Raw genomic sequence first — 14,419 nt, 5'->3', positions numbered from 1 at the left:
TCGCATCATTCACTCTGCAGTTTCCCTGGCAACCCCCATGCATGCGGCAAAGTTCAGCCGACTAAGATTAAACTGAGTATTTGCAGAAGATGTGAGGTTATAAAAAATTAAACAAAAAAAAAAAAAAAAAAAATTGGCTAAACCATCATTGGTTGAAAAGCCGTGAGACAAGCCGAAGAGAACACTGCGAGCAGAATCCATGGCTTAACTAAGGCCTGTAATGACCTGGTATCTGCTGATTCGCAAGAATAGCTTGTGTCTTTCAAGGCATAAGACTGGAAAAGCAAAAAATAATGTTTGAATAAAAAAAAAAGGACAGGAAAATTACGATGGATACCAAAGAAAAGTCACCAGAGGTCATCCACAGTGGTTCTCCTGCCATGAAAACCAGTGCTCGTTTAAAGAACAATCCAAATTCCACTGTTTTAAACATGTGTTGCCTCACAGCAGCAGCTTATCCAAAATACGGATAGCATTAAAGCCAAATAGTTGTCGCAGCTTGCAAAGTGGGAAGAATTAAAACAGTGGAGAAGCCAATCTGCATGGTTTGGTGGGATTCTCTGCAAAGAAGCCAAGATGAGATGTAAGCCAACTGAAGGCCAACTGCAGGCAACTGAACTTGTATCCTGAAGGCCCATCATTTGGTCCAATGTGGCAACAGTGAAACCTTTTCTATTTTGTGTTGAGCAGATAAAGCTGTTTCATAATTGGAGTGAGAAAAAGAGGGGGAAAATGGAGGGAGGCATGGAAAAACGAAAGACTCGCAGGGTGGGGCGTATGACTGCTATGGCTCAGATAAAAGCTCATGTCTCTCACAGTGGTCCCATTTGAGGAAGAGGAGCTCGGCACAGCCTGTGATATGCACAGTTAAATCAGGAAAAGAGAAGCAAAAAGGTGAATGATAGATAGATAGATAGATAGATAGATAGATAGATAGATAGATAGATAGATAGATAGATAGATAGATAGATAGATAGATAGATAGATAAACATTGGAACAGTAGCAAGCTTTGATTACCTCTGTCTGGAAGCCCTCAACTAAGATGGCAACCAGCAGGTTGAACAAAACGTAATTCCCAAAGGTCATGAGGGCGATGAAATACAGGGCAGCCCAGGGAGAGGTAGAGGCCATACCATTATACAGCACCTTGTTCCAGTCTTCTTGAGTCAAAATCTTGTGAAATAACACAGGTAATTAGAATGGGCGTCACAATTAACTTTCACAGAACAAAGAATATCTGCAACAGAACATTCCTTTTTGATTTGCTTGACTGATACTCACTTGAAAAACGGTCACAATAGCCCAGAGCAAAGAATCAAAGTTCTTGCGGTCTGGTAGTGTGTCCCCATCTCGCTCTGACCCAAATTTGCAGCCAAACAGGTGCATTCCCAAAATACTATAAAACAGGCCCAAACACATAAGTAAATAGCTGCAGCGGAGGTTGTTCTTCACCAAGAGATAAATGACATATTATTGGGTCTAGTCATGAAATCCTGATGATGCCTAATTTTAGACCGCAGGATTTTAAGCTCAGTCGCCTAAATGGGACCAGCATGCTAAATATCTGGTTGAGTGACCAAAGAGATAGAGCCAATTAGATCGCAGGACTGAGCATTGTGTGTAGAACTTATAGCTGTTATTTTTGTCTGATGTGCAACATGGAGGGGGTGTTGGATCATTCCCTCATGATTAAATTTTCATGTATCTAGTTTGTGACAGAACAGAGACCCAGTGAGCCAGTAATGGGTAAAAGACCCCCTGTGTCAAGCCTGTCCTAATCAGTCATGTAGTATGAATCTTTAATGACTCGATCACAAATCATAAAGTCTGGACTTAGTATAACTTGCAATCCATGAGCTAAGAGTCTGTCAGTTGCCAATGTTTTACCTGAAGATGAAAATAAAAAGCATGAGGAGCATGCAGAAGGTGGCCACGTTGTCCATGGTCTTCATCAGCACCACCAGCTGCCTCTGCAGGGCGGGCATGAAGCGCACAAGCTTCAGCACCCTCATCAGCCTGAATGTCCTCAATACCGACAAGCCGCCACCCTGCTGGCCAACGATCTCCCAGACGCTAGAGGAACACAGGGTCATGGTCAGGGCCTGATTTCTTTTATGATTTCATTTGCTTGTCTTCAACAAGCAAATGAAATCATGGTGAAATCATGGTGAAGTACTTTTCCGTATGTCAGCATGCTGCACCACAAGAGAGGCATTTTGCATTTAAAGTAGATTCAGCGGTTTCACATGCAGAGTTGTATTAGCTGTCAAACATGAAAAAAGCGTCTCTTGCTAAAACAAGCTAGAGGACAATCGGGTGAATGCATCAGTTAACAACAATGTAAGAGCTCTGGAAGTGAATTAGGAGGCGCATGGCTAAATGAAACATGACAGTAAACATCCACCTGATGACCACGATGATCCCATCAAAGATGTTGTAGGGGTTCCTGATGTAACCAAAGGGCCCATAAACCAGGAGCTTCAGCAGCATCTCGAGGGCAAACAGGCTGGTGAAGACAATGTTGCTGATCTCCAGTGCGTTCGTTAACTCGTCAGGCTAATGGAGTGGACAGAAAGAGACAGGGATTAAAGGGAGGAACCGAATGCTGAGCAAAGGGCAAGTCATGATCTACTCAAAACCCCCTTTTTTTTTAACATGGGAGGTTTAATAGTCGCTTATTCTGAAACCCAGCATAAGCCAGGAAATGACAGCAGTGGCAGATGTCGTCTGTAGGAACATCTGGAGAAAACACACTGGCACAAATCATTATTACCGCTGTAAAATGGATGAGTGGGTGGAGATTAGCGGAAGCCAATGTTTGGTTAACGCACACAGCACGTCCACTAGCTACTGGAAGCAAAGAGGTTTGTATTTGAGAGCGTATCACGATGCATGAATAATCTACCGCAGAGGTTAGAGATACAATAACAAAGCTTATACCCTCTGAAGTGGGCGACTCAAAAGTCATCATGGAAAAAAAAAAAAAATGATTACAACTGCAGACCACCCATCTTCCTGATGAGGGGGATGCTTACATTAGTGCCGCCAGCGTTACGAACTGGTTGGAGTCAACCGGCAATTATCAAGATATCATTAAGATACACACTCTCACACACTGGGTGGACGTGTTCCAAGAAGCAAGTCGGGTGTCTGCAGATCACTGGCATTGACGGCGGTGTGCAAAATGCCCACGGCAAACGGGCACAGCGGCACATCCCTCAACTCGCAGCATCATAACTGTCGAAGCAACAAAATTGAGAGTGAAGATATTCTATACAAATCATTAAAATCGACGCTTGGAAAGCATTTGCCCCGAGGTACAACGGACTCCAAGTTGACCTTAGCCTGGCTTCGAAAATGTAAAGTGTTATTCAATAATACTACTTAATCCGGCGCCCTGGTTAAACGCTTTTCCGTTTTCCTGACCACTGTACCGCTTTTCTTTCCTCGGGCAACCAAATATAGTAAAGAAATGAAGCCTTGTTTTTGTGCAAAGTGAGTTGAATAAATGAGTTCAAGTAGAAAGTTTGACCGTCTCCTTTAGTGTGCATCTTGAATTCAGGCAAAGTGACCTTTACACAGAAGCCTCTTTTGTATTATTTTGGGGATTAACATTGACTGAGCACATTCCCAGAAGAGTTTCTTTCAATCTTTTTTTTTTTTTTTTTTTTTTAAAAACAGGCCCTTAATCGCAGCCTTTGAAATACTGCTCAACTGCAACCCAAAAGCCAAGAGACGAAAATTCATTCAACCCAGGTGGAGTTTGCAAAATCCGAGCAGCAGATAGGCCAGTGTAATTGATGTTGTTGATGGTGTGGAATGCGGAGAGCGGCTTTTACGAGGTGCGGGTGGATCCCCTGGGCAGACATCTGGCCCAGTTCATATCTCACTCTGGATGCCTTAAATTTCTATTGTTCTGATCTCACTAAAGTTTAAGACCATGACACTACATTACACAGTCTTTAAAAATCAGGGCTGCAGTCTTGGATATCTTGTATCACACAATAAGAACCAGAGCCCCAAGCATGCAGCAATTTTCTTATCTGAAAAGCAAACAGCAATTTGAGAAACTATGCACATTTAAACCGGATGAAACCTTAACAAACAGAGCACTGTCATTTCTTTTATTTGTTTCCACAGTATAATGGGAGTAAAACATAATTACGCAGAGTGCCGAAATGAAAAAATAATGTCTAAGTGGTTAATTGAGTTAAGCCTAATCTAATCTATTAGAAATGGTGTTTGGGTCTGGATGCATTATGATGAAATGTTGGACTATTTAAGACGCCTGTGGTGTCTAATGGAGAGTACGGGTGCCAATGTTTTCTGTTTTTAAGTCCATTAGTCTGGGCACTAACCAAGCTACCTTTGCTTCTTGGGTGAGGCAGACCATTTCAACACTATTTTCAGACATTAAACGTAGCATGACTATCAGATGTCATAAATCAAGAAAGTTAATGGAGAGAAGTTCATGTGCTAAGCATGCTATTGCACTTATATAATTTACCATAAAATAATAATAATAATAATAACTAGAAACCAAATTCCAGGAGTGGTAATTTCTCATAAAGTGGCCAAAGTGGCCGCAGCACCAGGCGTTGGCTGACCAGGCACCAGGCATGGGTGATCAGGGTGTGCGTGTCTGAACCACCATGCAAAACTTGGAACGTTTTCTTTTAACTGTGTGCAAGCAGGACACAGGACCATAATCAGAGCCTAAGCGAACGGTATTCATTCATTCATGTGAAAGCAGGGATGCCAGAAAAGACTGAAAAAAGATGGCAGGTCCAAAATGACAGGTTGAATGCATCAAGGGTGTCTCCTGGAGGCGTATTTCAAAGCATCTGGTGTTTTCAAAATGCTACAATGCAACAATTATCATTCAATGCATTCCTATGGAATTTTGACCCTGTTTAAGCGTTAATAACTTGGCCACGCCTACTTGGATCACTTATCTAAAAAATAGCTCACCTCACACAATTTTTTGATATATAGCTTTCCGGGGCATGCACTTCAGTTTGACCTACATTAATTGCCATAGAATGGACAAACACAATAGAAAATGCATTGAGGGCTAATTTTAGCATAGGTAGCATTTTAAAAACACCCCTTGATTGCAGATGCTTTGACCGAAATGTGCAAAACCTCTTATGGCATCCCTCTTTTCACACTGAATCCTGTTTGTTTTGGCTGTGATTAGGGTCCTGTGTCCTGCTTGCACACGGTTTAAGCAAAACGTGCCCAAATTTTACACGGTGGTGAACAAGAGAAGGTAGAGAAAGCCTTCAACTGGGTCAAGTAGAATTATTTATTTAAGGCACTTGGCAATACTGGCTTTGGTCCAATTTGTTGCATCAGGGTCCTATAGGCCCATCTCACTGTTTCAATTCGTGTTCAAAACTTGCAAAACTTTCAACTTAGGGTTACGCACTGAGCCGTGGGCTTTATGATTTGGCCATTGAACCACTTCCTGTAGCTTTTCATAGCTGTAAGCACATGGCTGGACTTTGGAGGAACAACATTGAGCACAAAGTCTCACTTTATGCTGATGACCCCGCTGCTTTTCTTCCTTCTGTGTTGTCGCTGCTCAGCAAATACAACCAGTTTTCAGGTAACAAATAAATCTCCACAAAAGTGAGCTTGTTGTAAAGGCTCCAGGACTTTTATTTAGTCGAACTCATTTGTGGATGTATAGCAATGACGCATGCCGAACAGAGTTGAGGGTAATGGCTGAAGTAGTGCATGTTCGGCTGGCGCCGCAAGTGCTGATATTGGTTCAGAATCCCAGCGAGTTTTTAAGTCACTGACAATGAGTGTTTTGTGTGCTCATTCAGAGTGATATATGTAGCCCTGAGTGATATTTAGTTATATCTGCTCAATTGTAATATTACAATTGTTCCATTACCGATTGGGTGAGATATAGAGTTATCTATGATATTTGGAGTTCTCCAGTCTCCCTTTTAGCATCAAGAAAGATAATTTTTAGGTGTTGTATTATTTGTCTTGCTAAACTGAATAAATCAAACATTGACACAGGTTTCTCACTCATCCATGTCGCTTATGGGGCATGTCAATTACATTTACATTTATGGCATTTATCAGACGCCCTTATCCAGAGCGATTTACAATCAGTAGTTACAGGGACAGTCTCCCTGGAGCAACTTAGGGTTAAGTGTCTTGCTCAGGTACACAATGGTAGTAAGTGGGATTTGAACCTGGGTCTTCTGGTTCATAGGCGAGTCTCCCTGGAGCAACTTAGGGTTAAGTGTCTTGCTCAGGTACACAATGGTAGTAAGTGGGATTTGAACCTGGGTCTTGTGGTTCATAGGCGAGTGTGTTACCCACTAGGCTACTACCAATGACTGACTTACCTAAATTGCTATACATCTTTGCCATACCAATCTTTGTCCCCAGATCTTTCTTTTATCAACTGGATTCTATTGTTTCATCCTACATATGGCAGGGTAAGCATCCTCATCTTAGTAAGGCATACCTTAAAAAAACTAAGCGGGGGCTCGCCATGGAGTAGGACGAGAGGTTTGGAAATTGCATCTGATAACTGCTCTTGATGTCTTAATTTTTGGTTCCATTGTCCAAAAGCACAAAACACCATGAATTGTGATTTGTCGACCCCACCTGGCAGCGAGGCAAAAATTGCTGGCTTCATTACGGGCAGACATTGCAGAGATTTTAAAAACGAGCAGTGTGCTTCCGTGGGTAATGACCTTTCAGTTAAAGCACAACTTGCTAGCTGCTTAAGGTGCCCAATAAGAAACTCTCTAAGGCCCTGTACAAGAAAGGGTCTAGTCTCTTTCTCCGTGTTCTCATGATTTGTGGAGCTAAAGGCTAAATTTGATAGGCTAGCTCCTAACTTTGTTGAATTGGACAATACGTGTGAAGGTCAAGAAGCTAGGTCTCGCCACAACAATATTCTAAGGAGCTGCTCATTTCTACTTCGTCTGTGGTCACTGTACTCAAGGAGATGCTTAAGCCGCTGCTGGATAGGGCCCACAGAACAACCGAGTGCTGGTGAGCAGCCACATCCTATTACCACCAGATTCAACTACTACAGAACGTAGTAGCTGAGAATGTACTCCAACGACAAAGCTACGCTGGTCCTCTGTCTTCCCTGACCACACAGCAAGGATTGCGTGATCCAGGGTTGCGTTAAACAATGCCAGGAAGCAGCTGCATGGTATGGAGGGAGTACATTACAGCCTCCCATACCCAGCCTGACTCAGGAACACATACAAAGATGTGGACAGAGACTGGCTCATATCAGCAAAATGTTAAAAGGGTTTACTGATGTTTACTGAGTTTACTTTGGTGAACATGAATGGATTTGGCCTCGCCCTGACTCCTGGGTCACAAGCTTCAACGGCTAGCCACAGGGGATCAAAACCTGTTGTGACGCAATAATATCGACAGGCCCAAATAAAGATGTATGAATCAACATAAAATGCATCTTTGTATGTCTAACCATCTGGCCACAAAGTCCAAAAAAGTTGCATTTTGGACTAGAATAATAAACGGCTTTATTATTTGAAATTTTATAATAAACTGTTTTTGAGAATTCCATGCGACCCCCTTGTTTTTCCAACTTTGGTCCTGATTTGTGGGTAACCCGTAGGACCCACTGAAGCAAACTATATGCAGACCATGCGGAGAGGCAGGGACAATGTTTCAGTATGATGCAAAGGTCCAAATAATAATAATAATAATGGCAAATATAGGCAACAAAATATAACTAATCAACATTGTGGTGGTTAGGATGTTCTGTCTGTTAGTAAGGGTGTTCTACAGGGCTCTATCCTTGGCCCATGTTGCTCATTTATATAAACAATTTAGATACAGATATGAGTTGTATCATGCAGAAGAGTGAGTAATATACAGTACATTTCTATGTGTTCATAGGACTTTCATATGTTATTTGTACCAAGCGTACTGAGAGACACAAAAGGTTGTTTCTGCAACCTTAAGAATGATTTTTTTTTATTTTTTGTTTTACCCTAGGAAGTGCTCTCATTGAACTACTCTTTAAAAAGCATAATAGATGCTGGTGCTTAAAGTAATTTTCTAGACTCACAGTTTGGGATTCATCATTTCATCATCTGCTGGGACATTTGGGATTGCTGACATATTACTGATATTTACCATACTGTTATAATATCTGCTATTCAAAAAGTCTGTTCATTCACTGTGTGACACAACATCAGATACACAATGATCTCAAACCAGGTCCCAACGAGTCAAACAGCCCCCAGGAGCTCCACCCTCATTTGATTTAGGAGAAAGCAGACGCTTTCAAGTGCTCCCAGAATCATAGCGGTCTACCCCAAACCAACCATGCCTCTTCATATGGCCTCCTCCTGGGAGTCATATCTCAGCAGCTTACTGCTCACATCACAGCTACTGTTTGTGGCTACACAACCAGAAATTTATATAAGCAGAAGATGTAAAAAATGTCACTTCTGGCAAAGACGCTAATTTCTATTCTCATCATGCCACTGAATAAAAAAGGACACACTGTTATTTTTATTGTATTTTTTTTTATCAGGGTCTGATTAAGTTCAGTCACTTAAGTTGAAATACTCTTTGCTTTAGCTGGTGTGCAGCAAGCTGTGTAGGACGTGGTGGAGGTGACCTGAGATAACTTGCTCTGTTGCTCCCAAAGCAGACAGACAACAAGGAGACTTCATAATCAGGTTATTATTTTATTACCGCTTCCCTTTGAAGAAAAAAAAAAACATTTATTTTCAAGCTGAAGACACTCTAGACAGTAAAAGAGGATTGAACTGGCTGTGGGCCAAGAAAAGACTGATGTTAGCAACAATAACAATGATAAAGGGCAACCAGTTGTCATGTCCCCATCATATACATGTTTTACATCATCGTCACTGGGAATTAAAGTCCTGGTCGATTCATTCATTGAGTGAACACCCCTTAAAAGGTCGCATCTGGGCACAACTTCGGGTTTTATTTTGTAGTACTTTATCTGTTTTATAAGAGGCAGCACACTATATTTGTCACATTCAGCAGCTTGTCGATCATAATTTTTGCATTAAAGCTATGATAATCTATCTGCATGTTTGGCGGTCCCCAGTGGTCCCCAGACACCTATACCAGAGATGCCGAGATGTCTGCCAATAGTGGCGTGAACAAGTGTTACTGCAATCAAAGAAAATAAAGTGCTGCCATATTGGTGGTTTTCCAACTTGATGGAAATTGAGAGCTGAAATAATAACCCATCTTCCAGAATTTTGCATGCGTGACATATTGATGGGAGCTGGTTTCAGTGATACAGAATGATGAAGTAAGGTGAGTGAAAGCTGTCAGTCATCACTATGGGCTACTCACATTTAAAACGTATAAATCCATCATTAAAGTTCATCTTCTGTGTGTCAGAAATAATGAAAAGGTACAGGTGGGTTCATCCATTTTGAGATACAGACACCCACCAAGCAGTCACAGAATTATCTGTTTATTTCTTTAAATGCTGAAGGCATTAGTAGTCTTTGAAAATAGGGCTTTTAGACATTATATTAGAGGTTTTAATTGATTATATCTAACTTCTTAAAATACCTCAGGATAGGAACATGGTGCTCTCTCTCCCCCAATCTCGTTCCTCAGAGCGACCTTTTCAGAACAGAAGCACCTGAACCAGGCAGAAGCACCTGTGCCAGGAGAGCTTGGTGTGCGCTCCTTAAATATCGATGGGAGCACGCTGCCTCTTCCTCGCCCCACCAGAGCCCTGGCGGCTCCCAGCTGCCAGCAGCACATCAGCTGATGCTAACCAGATGCCCGGCTGCCTGCCTCGGTGACGGCAAGGCTAACCACAACAGGCTCCACCACGGAGCGACAGCATGCCGACTGGGAGACAGAAGCTGGCATGGTAATGCAGAGGATTGAAAGGAACAAAAATAAAACCTTGCATAAGGAAAGCAATATCTGTTCTATTCCTTCCGGACTCCTACTGAAATGACCTCTAAGACACCATCCCGTAACACGGCCCAGCCCAGCATCGCGTTGCATTTTTGGCCCCCGGACACCACTGGGACACCATAAAAGGCGAAGCTCTTAATGGGAAAGAGCGAGGGCTCGTGGGGGAAACAGCCAGTATAATCCTGCGGGTCCATAACACAACCTCCCCACCACCCCCTCCCATCACAGACTCTCACTTCCCCAGCCTCTCTGCCCAGAAGTGGCAGGCAACCCTCCCCGCTGAGGACCGAGGACTTCCAGAAGGCAGTTCGGTACAGAGGACATGAGCCCTGAAGCGTGTTACTGATAGCGGGAGCTCCCAAATCCTGGAGTTACCCCAGTCAGGCAAAACACTACACACTACACACACACACACCTGCCATAAACCCGCAGTTGTCCAATATTACTATTGTACAGATTTACGTTCATTGCTAGAGTCGCAAATCAAATTTATTATGCTTATTACTATAAAATTGTGCATAATTACATGCAGCATGCTTGGACTGGATTTGGAAATAATTAGGAAATAATGCTAATAATAAAGCACTTTTTGTGTGTGTGTGTGTGTGTGTGTTCTCTTTCTCAGGGCTCCCCGGGTCGTTGCAGCTGTGGGAGCTATGGAAGCCTGCGAGGCTCGCGCTGAGTCAACACGAGCTGCTTTGGCCAGTGGACCGTGAGCCAACCATCAGAACAAAAACAGCATGTGGCGCTCACCATGCGGGCAGCAGAGCCCTTGAAATGAATCGAGGAATCATGGGCTTCCGGTCCAATGCAAAGTCAAAGGCAATTTACATAAAAGCAGTAATGTTTGGTGCGTGTAGTGTCCCCGTCTCATGTACAAGCGGTTTCTCACCCACCCCGAATTCTCGCCCACCCCGAATACAAAAGGTAAGATATTGATTTTCAAACACATGAAACAAGTGATATATTTCTTTCTGGATCGATCTACACATCGCTAGTGCTCATGGCGAAGATTCAATATAGTCCAAGCTAGGAAAAAAAGGTATTTTCCATCAGAAAATAACTCCAGAACGATCACTTTGCAACACTAGTAGAGGATTCTGACAGCGTATTCATCTTATGGAGAAGACAGAACGGGGAAGTGGAACGGGAGATGGAGAGAATGAGGAGTAACATAAAAAGTGGTAACAGATACGAGAAATTCCGGAAGAAATATGACTGTAGGGGGTTGTATATGGGTCTGTGAAATTAAAAACACGCTCTTTCCTTTGAAATATCTGCTGCCGCTGCTGCTCGGTCGGACTCGCAGTTAGGCAGAGCGTGAGATCGAGTGCTTTCGCGTGTCTCGCCCTCTTCCAAAAAAAATCCCAGTCTGATGTTTCTGGGCGGGCATGAAAGTGGGCAGGCCCTCGGGGGCTGGAACGGAGCGCGTCTCCTCGAGCCGTTTTCTTCTGCGGTCACCTTCCCTCTTTGACTTTGTTTGGCTCTCGGCGTCTCACTCAGGTACCCTGGTATGAAAACATCAACACTTTTAGGCCTTCGGCTCTTCGCCCTTGAACCTCGCATGGCATACCTATCGAAGATGTGAACTTCTTGGCCACCTTTTGAGCTTTTTTTTTTTTTTTTACAGGCTTCTTTGGCGCCAATGATGGAGGACGTTAGTCTCGCAGGTCGGGTCAGGATGAGTGAATGGATGCAGGATATCGATAGCGGAGTTGGCTGGGTTGCCAATTCTCAGCTTCTCTGTTTTTGAAAAATTACTTTTGGGGGGGATGGGGGAGACACACACACACACACATATAAAAGAAGCAAAAGAATTCTGAAGAGGAGGAAGATGGAGAGGGTGGTGATGATGGGGATAAGTGGGGGAGAGAGAGAGCTGGATGAAGGAGGAGGCAAGGCGAGCGGGCAAGTGAGAGGGCCATAAAACCTCCGGGAAAATAAGAGAACAGATGCAATTAGGCAGGTTGGCCTGGAGTTTTATTTGTTCAGGGACTGGGTCAAAGAACCCGAGTAACCTTGTAAATCCAGAATTCTTCTCCTGCCTCTGTCTGCCGTGCTCCAGATGGTGCGCCTCGATAAAAGGTGGCGCGCGCTGCCAGATTTCCCCAGGAGTGCGGCAGGAGGAAAGGGGGGGGACGATGGCAAGAGAGAAGGAGAGAGGCCGGGGGGGGGGCAACGTGATCCCAGATAGAGGGGAAAATTTCTCCACTCCTGCTGCCCGGATTTGCCCTACGGATCCCTTCAGGCTACTGAGAGCACCATCGCGGCCCGGAGAGGTCAAACGAGGTGAGGGCCTGAGGAGCAGGCATAGATCCACACCCTTGACCAGTAAACCACTTCAACAACCCCTCCACACCGGAGCAGCAGTTGTTCACAAATTACAGGGATGTCCCACCAGACGTGTCCATGAAAAAAGTTACTAGTCAAATAATTTGCATCATTTGTCTTTAATCACTGAAGCCACGTCCAACTATGAAAAAAAACCTCATCCATCTCACAAAATGATCAGATACGGACTTATTATAAAATGTAAGAGTATGGTGCAGTTCAAATTGAATATGAGTAAAAACAGGGTTCTGTATAGTCTGTTGTTCCTTCAAAAATGTGGATTCAACAGCACACTGGAAATCGTGAGGATGGTGCAGTCAGTTTTGCAAAAGAATCACAAAGTAGAAGTGACGGAACTTTTCTAAGACGCTCCGGCAATTCCTCAAGCAACCTGTGTGATGCAACAATTCTTTTCAGAACTAAGCTGAATTAAGCTTAGTCTTTTGCGCAAATGATTTTAATATGGAAACATATTGTCCATCATCTACTTCACGGACTCCTTGTTAAATACGATATTGACATCAAAGTCCTTATTCAGACTTTCAAGTCACAGGTTTAAACCCCAATTACTACCTTTGTGTCCCTGAGCAAGACACTTTGAAAGTGAAAGTGAAGTGATTGTCACATGTGATATACAGCAGCACAGCACATGGTGCACACAGTGAAATTAGTCCTCTGCATTTATCCCATCACCCTGAGTGAGCAGTGGGCAGCCATGACAGGCGCCCGGGGAGCAGTGTGTGGGGACGGTGCTTTGCTCAGTGGCACCTCAGTGACACCTTGGTGGATCAGGATTCGAACCGGCAACCTTCTGATTACGGGGCCGCTTCCTCAACCGCTAGGCCACCACTGCCCCCATCACTTAACCCCGAGTGTCTCTAGGTGGACTGTCCCAGTAACTACTGATTGTAAGTGATTCTGAATAAAGTCGTCTGATAAACGTAATGTAAATCTAAATTTCCACACCCATCCGTGCCCTTAGCGCCACAGCCATCGCCTCTGGAACTTCTCACCTTGTGGTAACGTCAAGATCCCACCTCGGAACACACTTCTTCAAACTTGCTACACTCTGTGTGACCTGGACAATATTGCACAAGTGTGTTCATGTTCATTTCTCTCCTTTTTTTATGATCTGTTATGTTGCTATGATCTGCTTGTTGACTGTTTCTGGTGTGTTGCTACATTGCCGGGTGTTGCCAGTTAAAAAGAAAACGTTTCGCTCTGATGAACATAATGGTAGCAACATATTAATTTCTGAGACAAAAAGTTCTGATGAAATGAAGACATCTAAAAACAATAACACACAAATATATATAGAATTTTTTTTTTTTTTTTTGCCAAAACCATGTGGAAAACCCACCGTTACACAATACCAAGGGGGCACGAACTCGGTGCGTGTCTGCCTTGAACATCAGGGGGTGGTGTGTGTGTGTGTGTGTGTGTTTGGGTCCGGCGATGCATGTGAGCGCGCAGCACAGTAAATACACAGCCGAATCGCTCTCAGATGTGTGTCAGCGGCTCTCGCCCATCGATTTCAGCCTTCGCACACTCACGCCACCATGACTCTCTCACCAACATGGTCCTAATTACCTCACACACACACACATACACACACACGCACACAGCCCCACAGTCCACCCCGCTGCAGCAAAACAACACAAGCACAAGATGCGTGAAGAGTCAGCAATGTCCGGATTCTGGAAACGAGCGATAGGGAATGGGATTACAGGCAGGCAGATCGCTGATAGGAACTGTGCATCATACCACGAGCCAATTACAAAAGATCAACCCGTTTAAAAGCATGTTTGGCTGCAAATCTTGTCCTCTGGGGTAAAATATACCTCACTAACTATAAGACAATGGTTGGCTCCACTAGTCTCATATCCATCAGCGATTTGGGGGTGGAGGGTTGCTGCTGAGGGTTCAGTGCCAGTACATAACCCTAGGAAGGTTTTTAACAATAATTTCAATGCGTCAAAAGTTTGGACACACCTACTCTATGGAGACTTATTTACTTTTAGAGCATTTATCAGACGCCCTTATCCAGACCAACTTACAATCAGTAGTTCCAGGGACAGTCAGCCTGGAGACACTCAGGGTTACGTGTCTTGCTCAGGAACTCAATGGTTTTTGGTTCATAAGCAA

The 14,419-nt window shown here is 43.7% G+C and overlaps 1 protein-coding gene across 10 annotated transcripts in view; it reads right to left on the bottom strand.

Moving 5' to 3' along the window:
- cacna1g (calcium channel, voltage-dependent, T type, alpha 1G subunit) overlaps positions 1 to 14,419 on the bottom strand; it is a 190,841-nt gene that overhangs the window by 61,443 nt on the left and 114,979 nt on the right. For all 10 annotated transcript variants that reach the window (XR_003747853.1, XM_028968135.1, XM_028968152.1 and 7 more), the window contains exons 11-14: positions 2,406 to 2,557; positions 1,889 to 2,074; positions 1,283 to 1,397; positions 1,019 to 1,174 (exon numbers count right to left, since the gene is read on the bottom strand). Coding sequence is in view for 9 of the 10 variants with exons in the window: in XM_028968135.1 (XP_028823968.1) it covers positions 1,019 to 1,174; positions 1,283 to 1,397; positions 1,889 to 2,074; positions 2,406 to 2,557 (609 nt within the window). In the remaining variant the exon portion in view is untranslated. The remainder of the gene's footprint in view (positions 1 to 1,018; positions 1,175 to 1,282; positions 1,398 to 1,888; positions 2,075 to 2,405; positions 2,558 to 14,419) is intronic.

This window comes from Denticeps clupeoides, chromosome 2 (assembly GCF_900700375.1).
Source record: "Denticeps clupeoides chromosome 2, fDenClu1.1, whole genome shotgun sequence".
Lineage (NCBI taxonomy): Eukaryota > Metazoa > Chordata > Actinopteri > Clupeiformes > Denticipitidae > Denticeps > Denticeps clupeoides.
The sequence above is the reverse complement of the archived record's forward strand: the minus strand, read 5'-3'. Positions and strand labels throughout refer to the sequence as shown.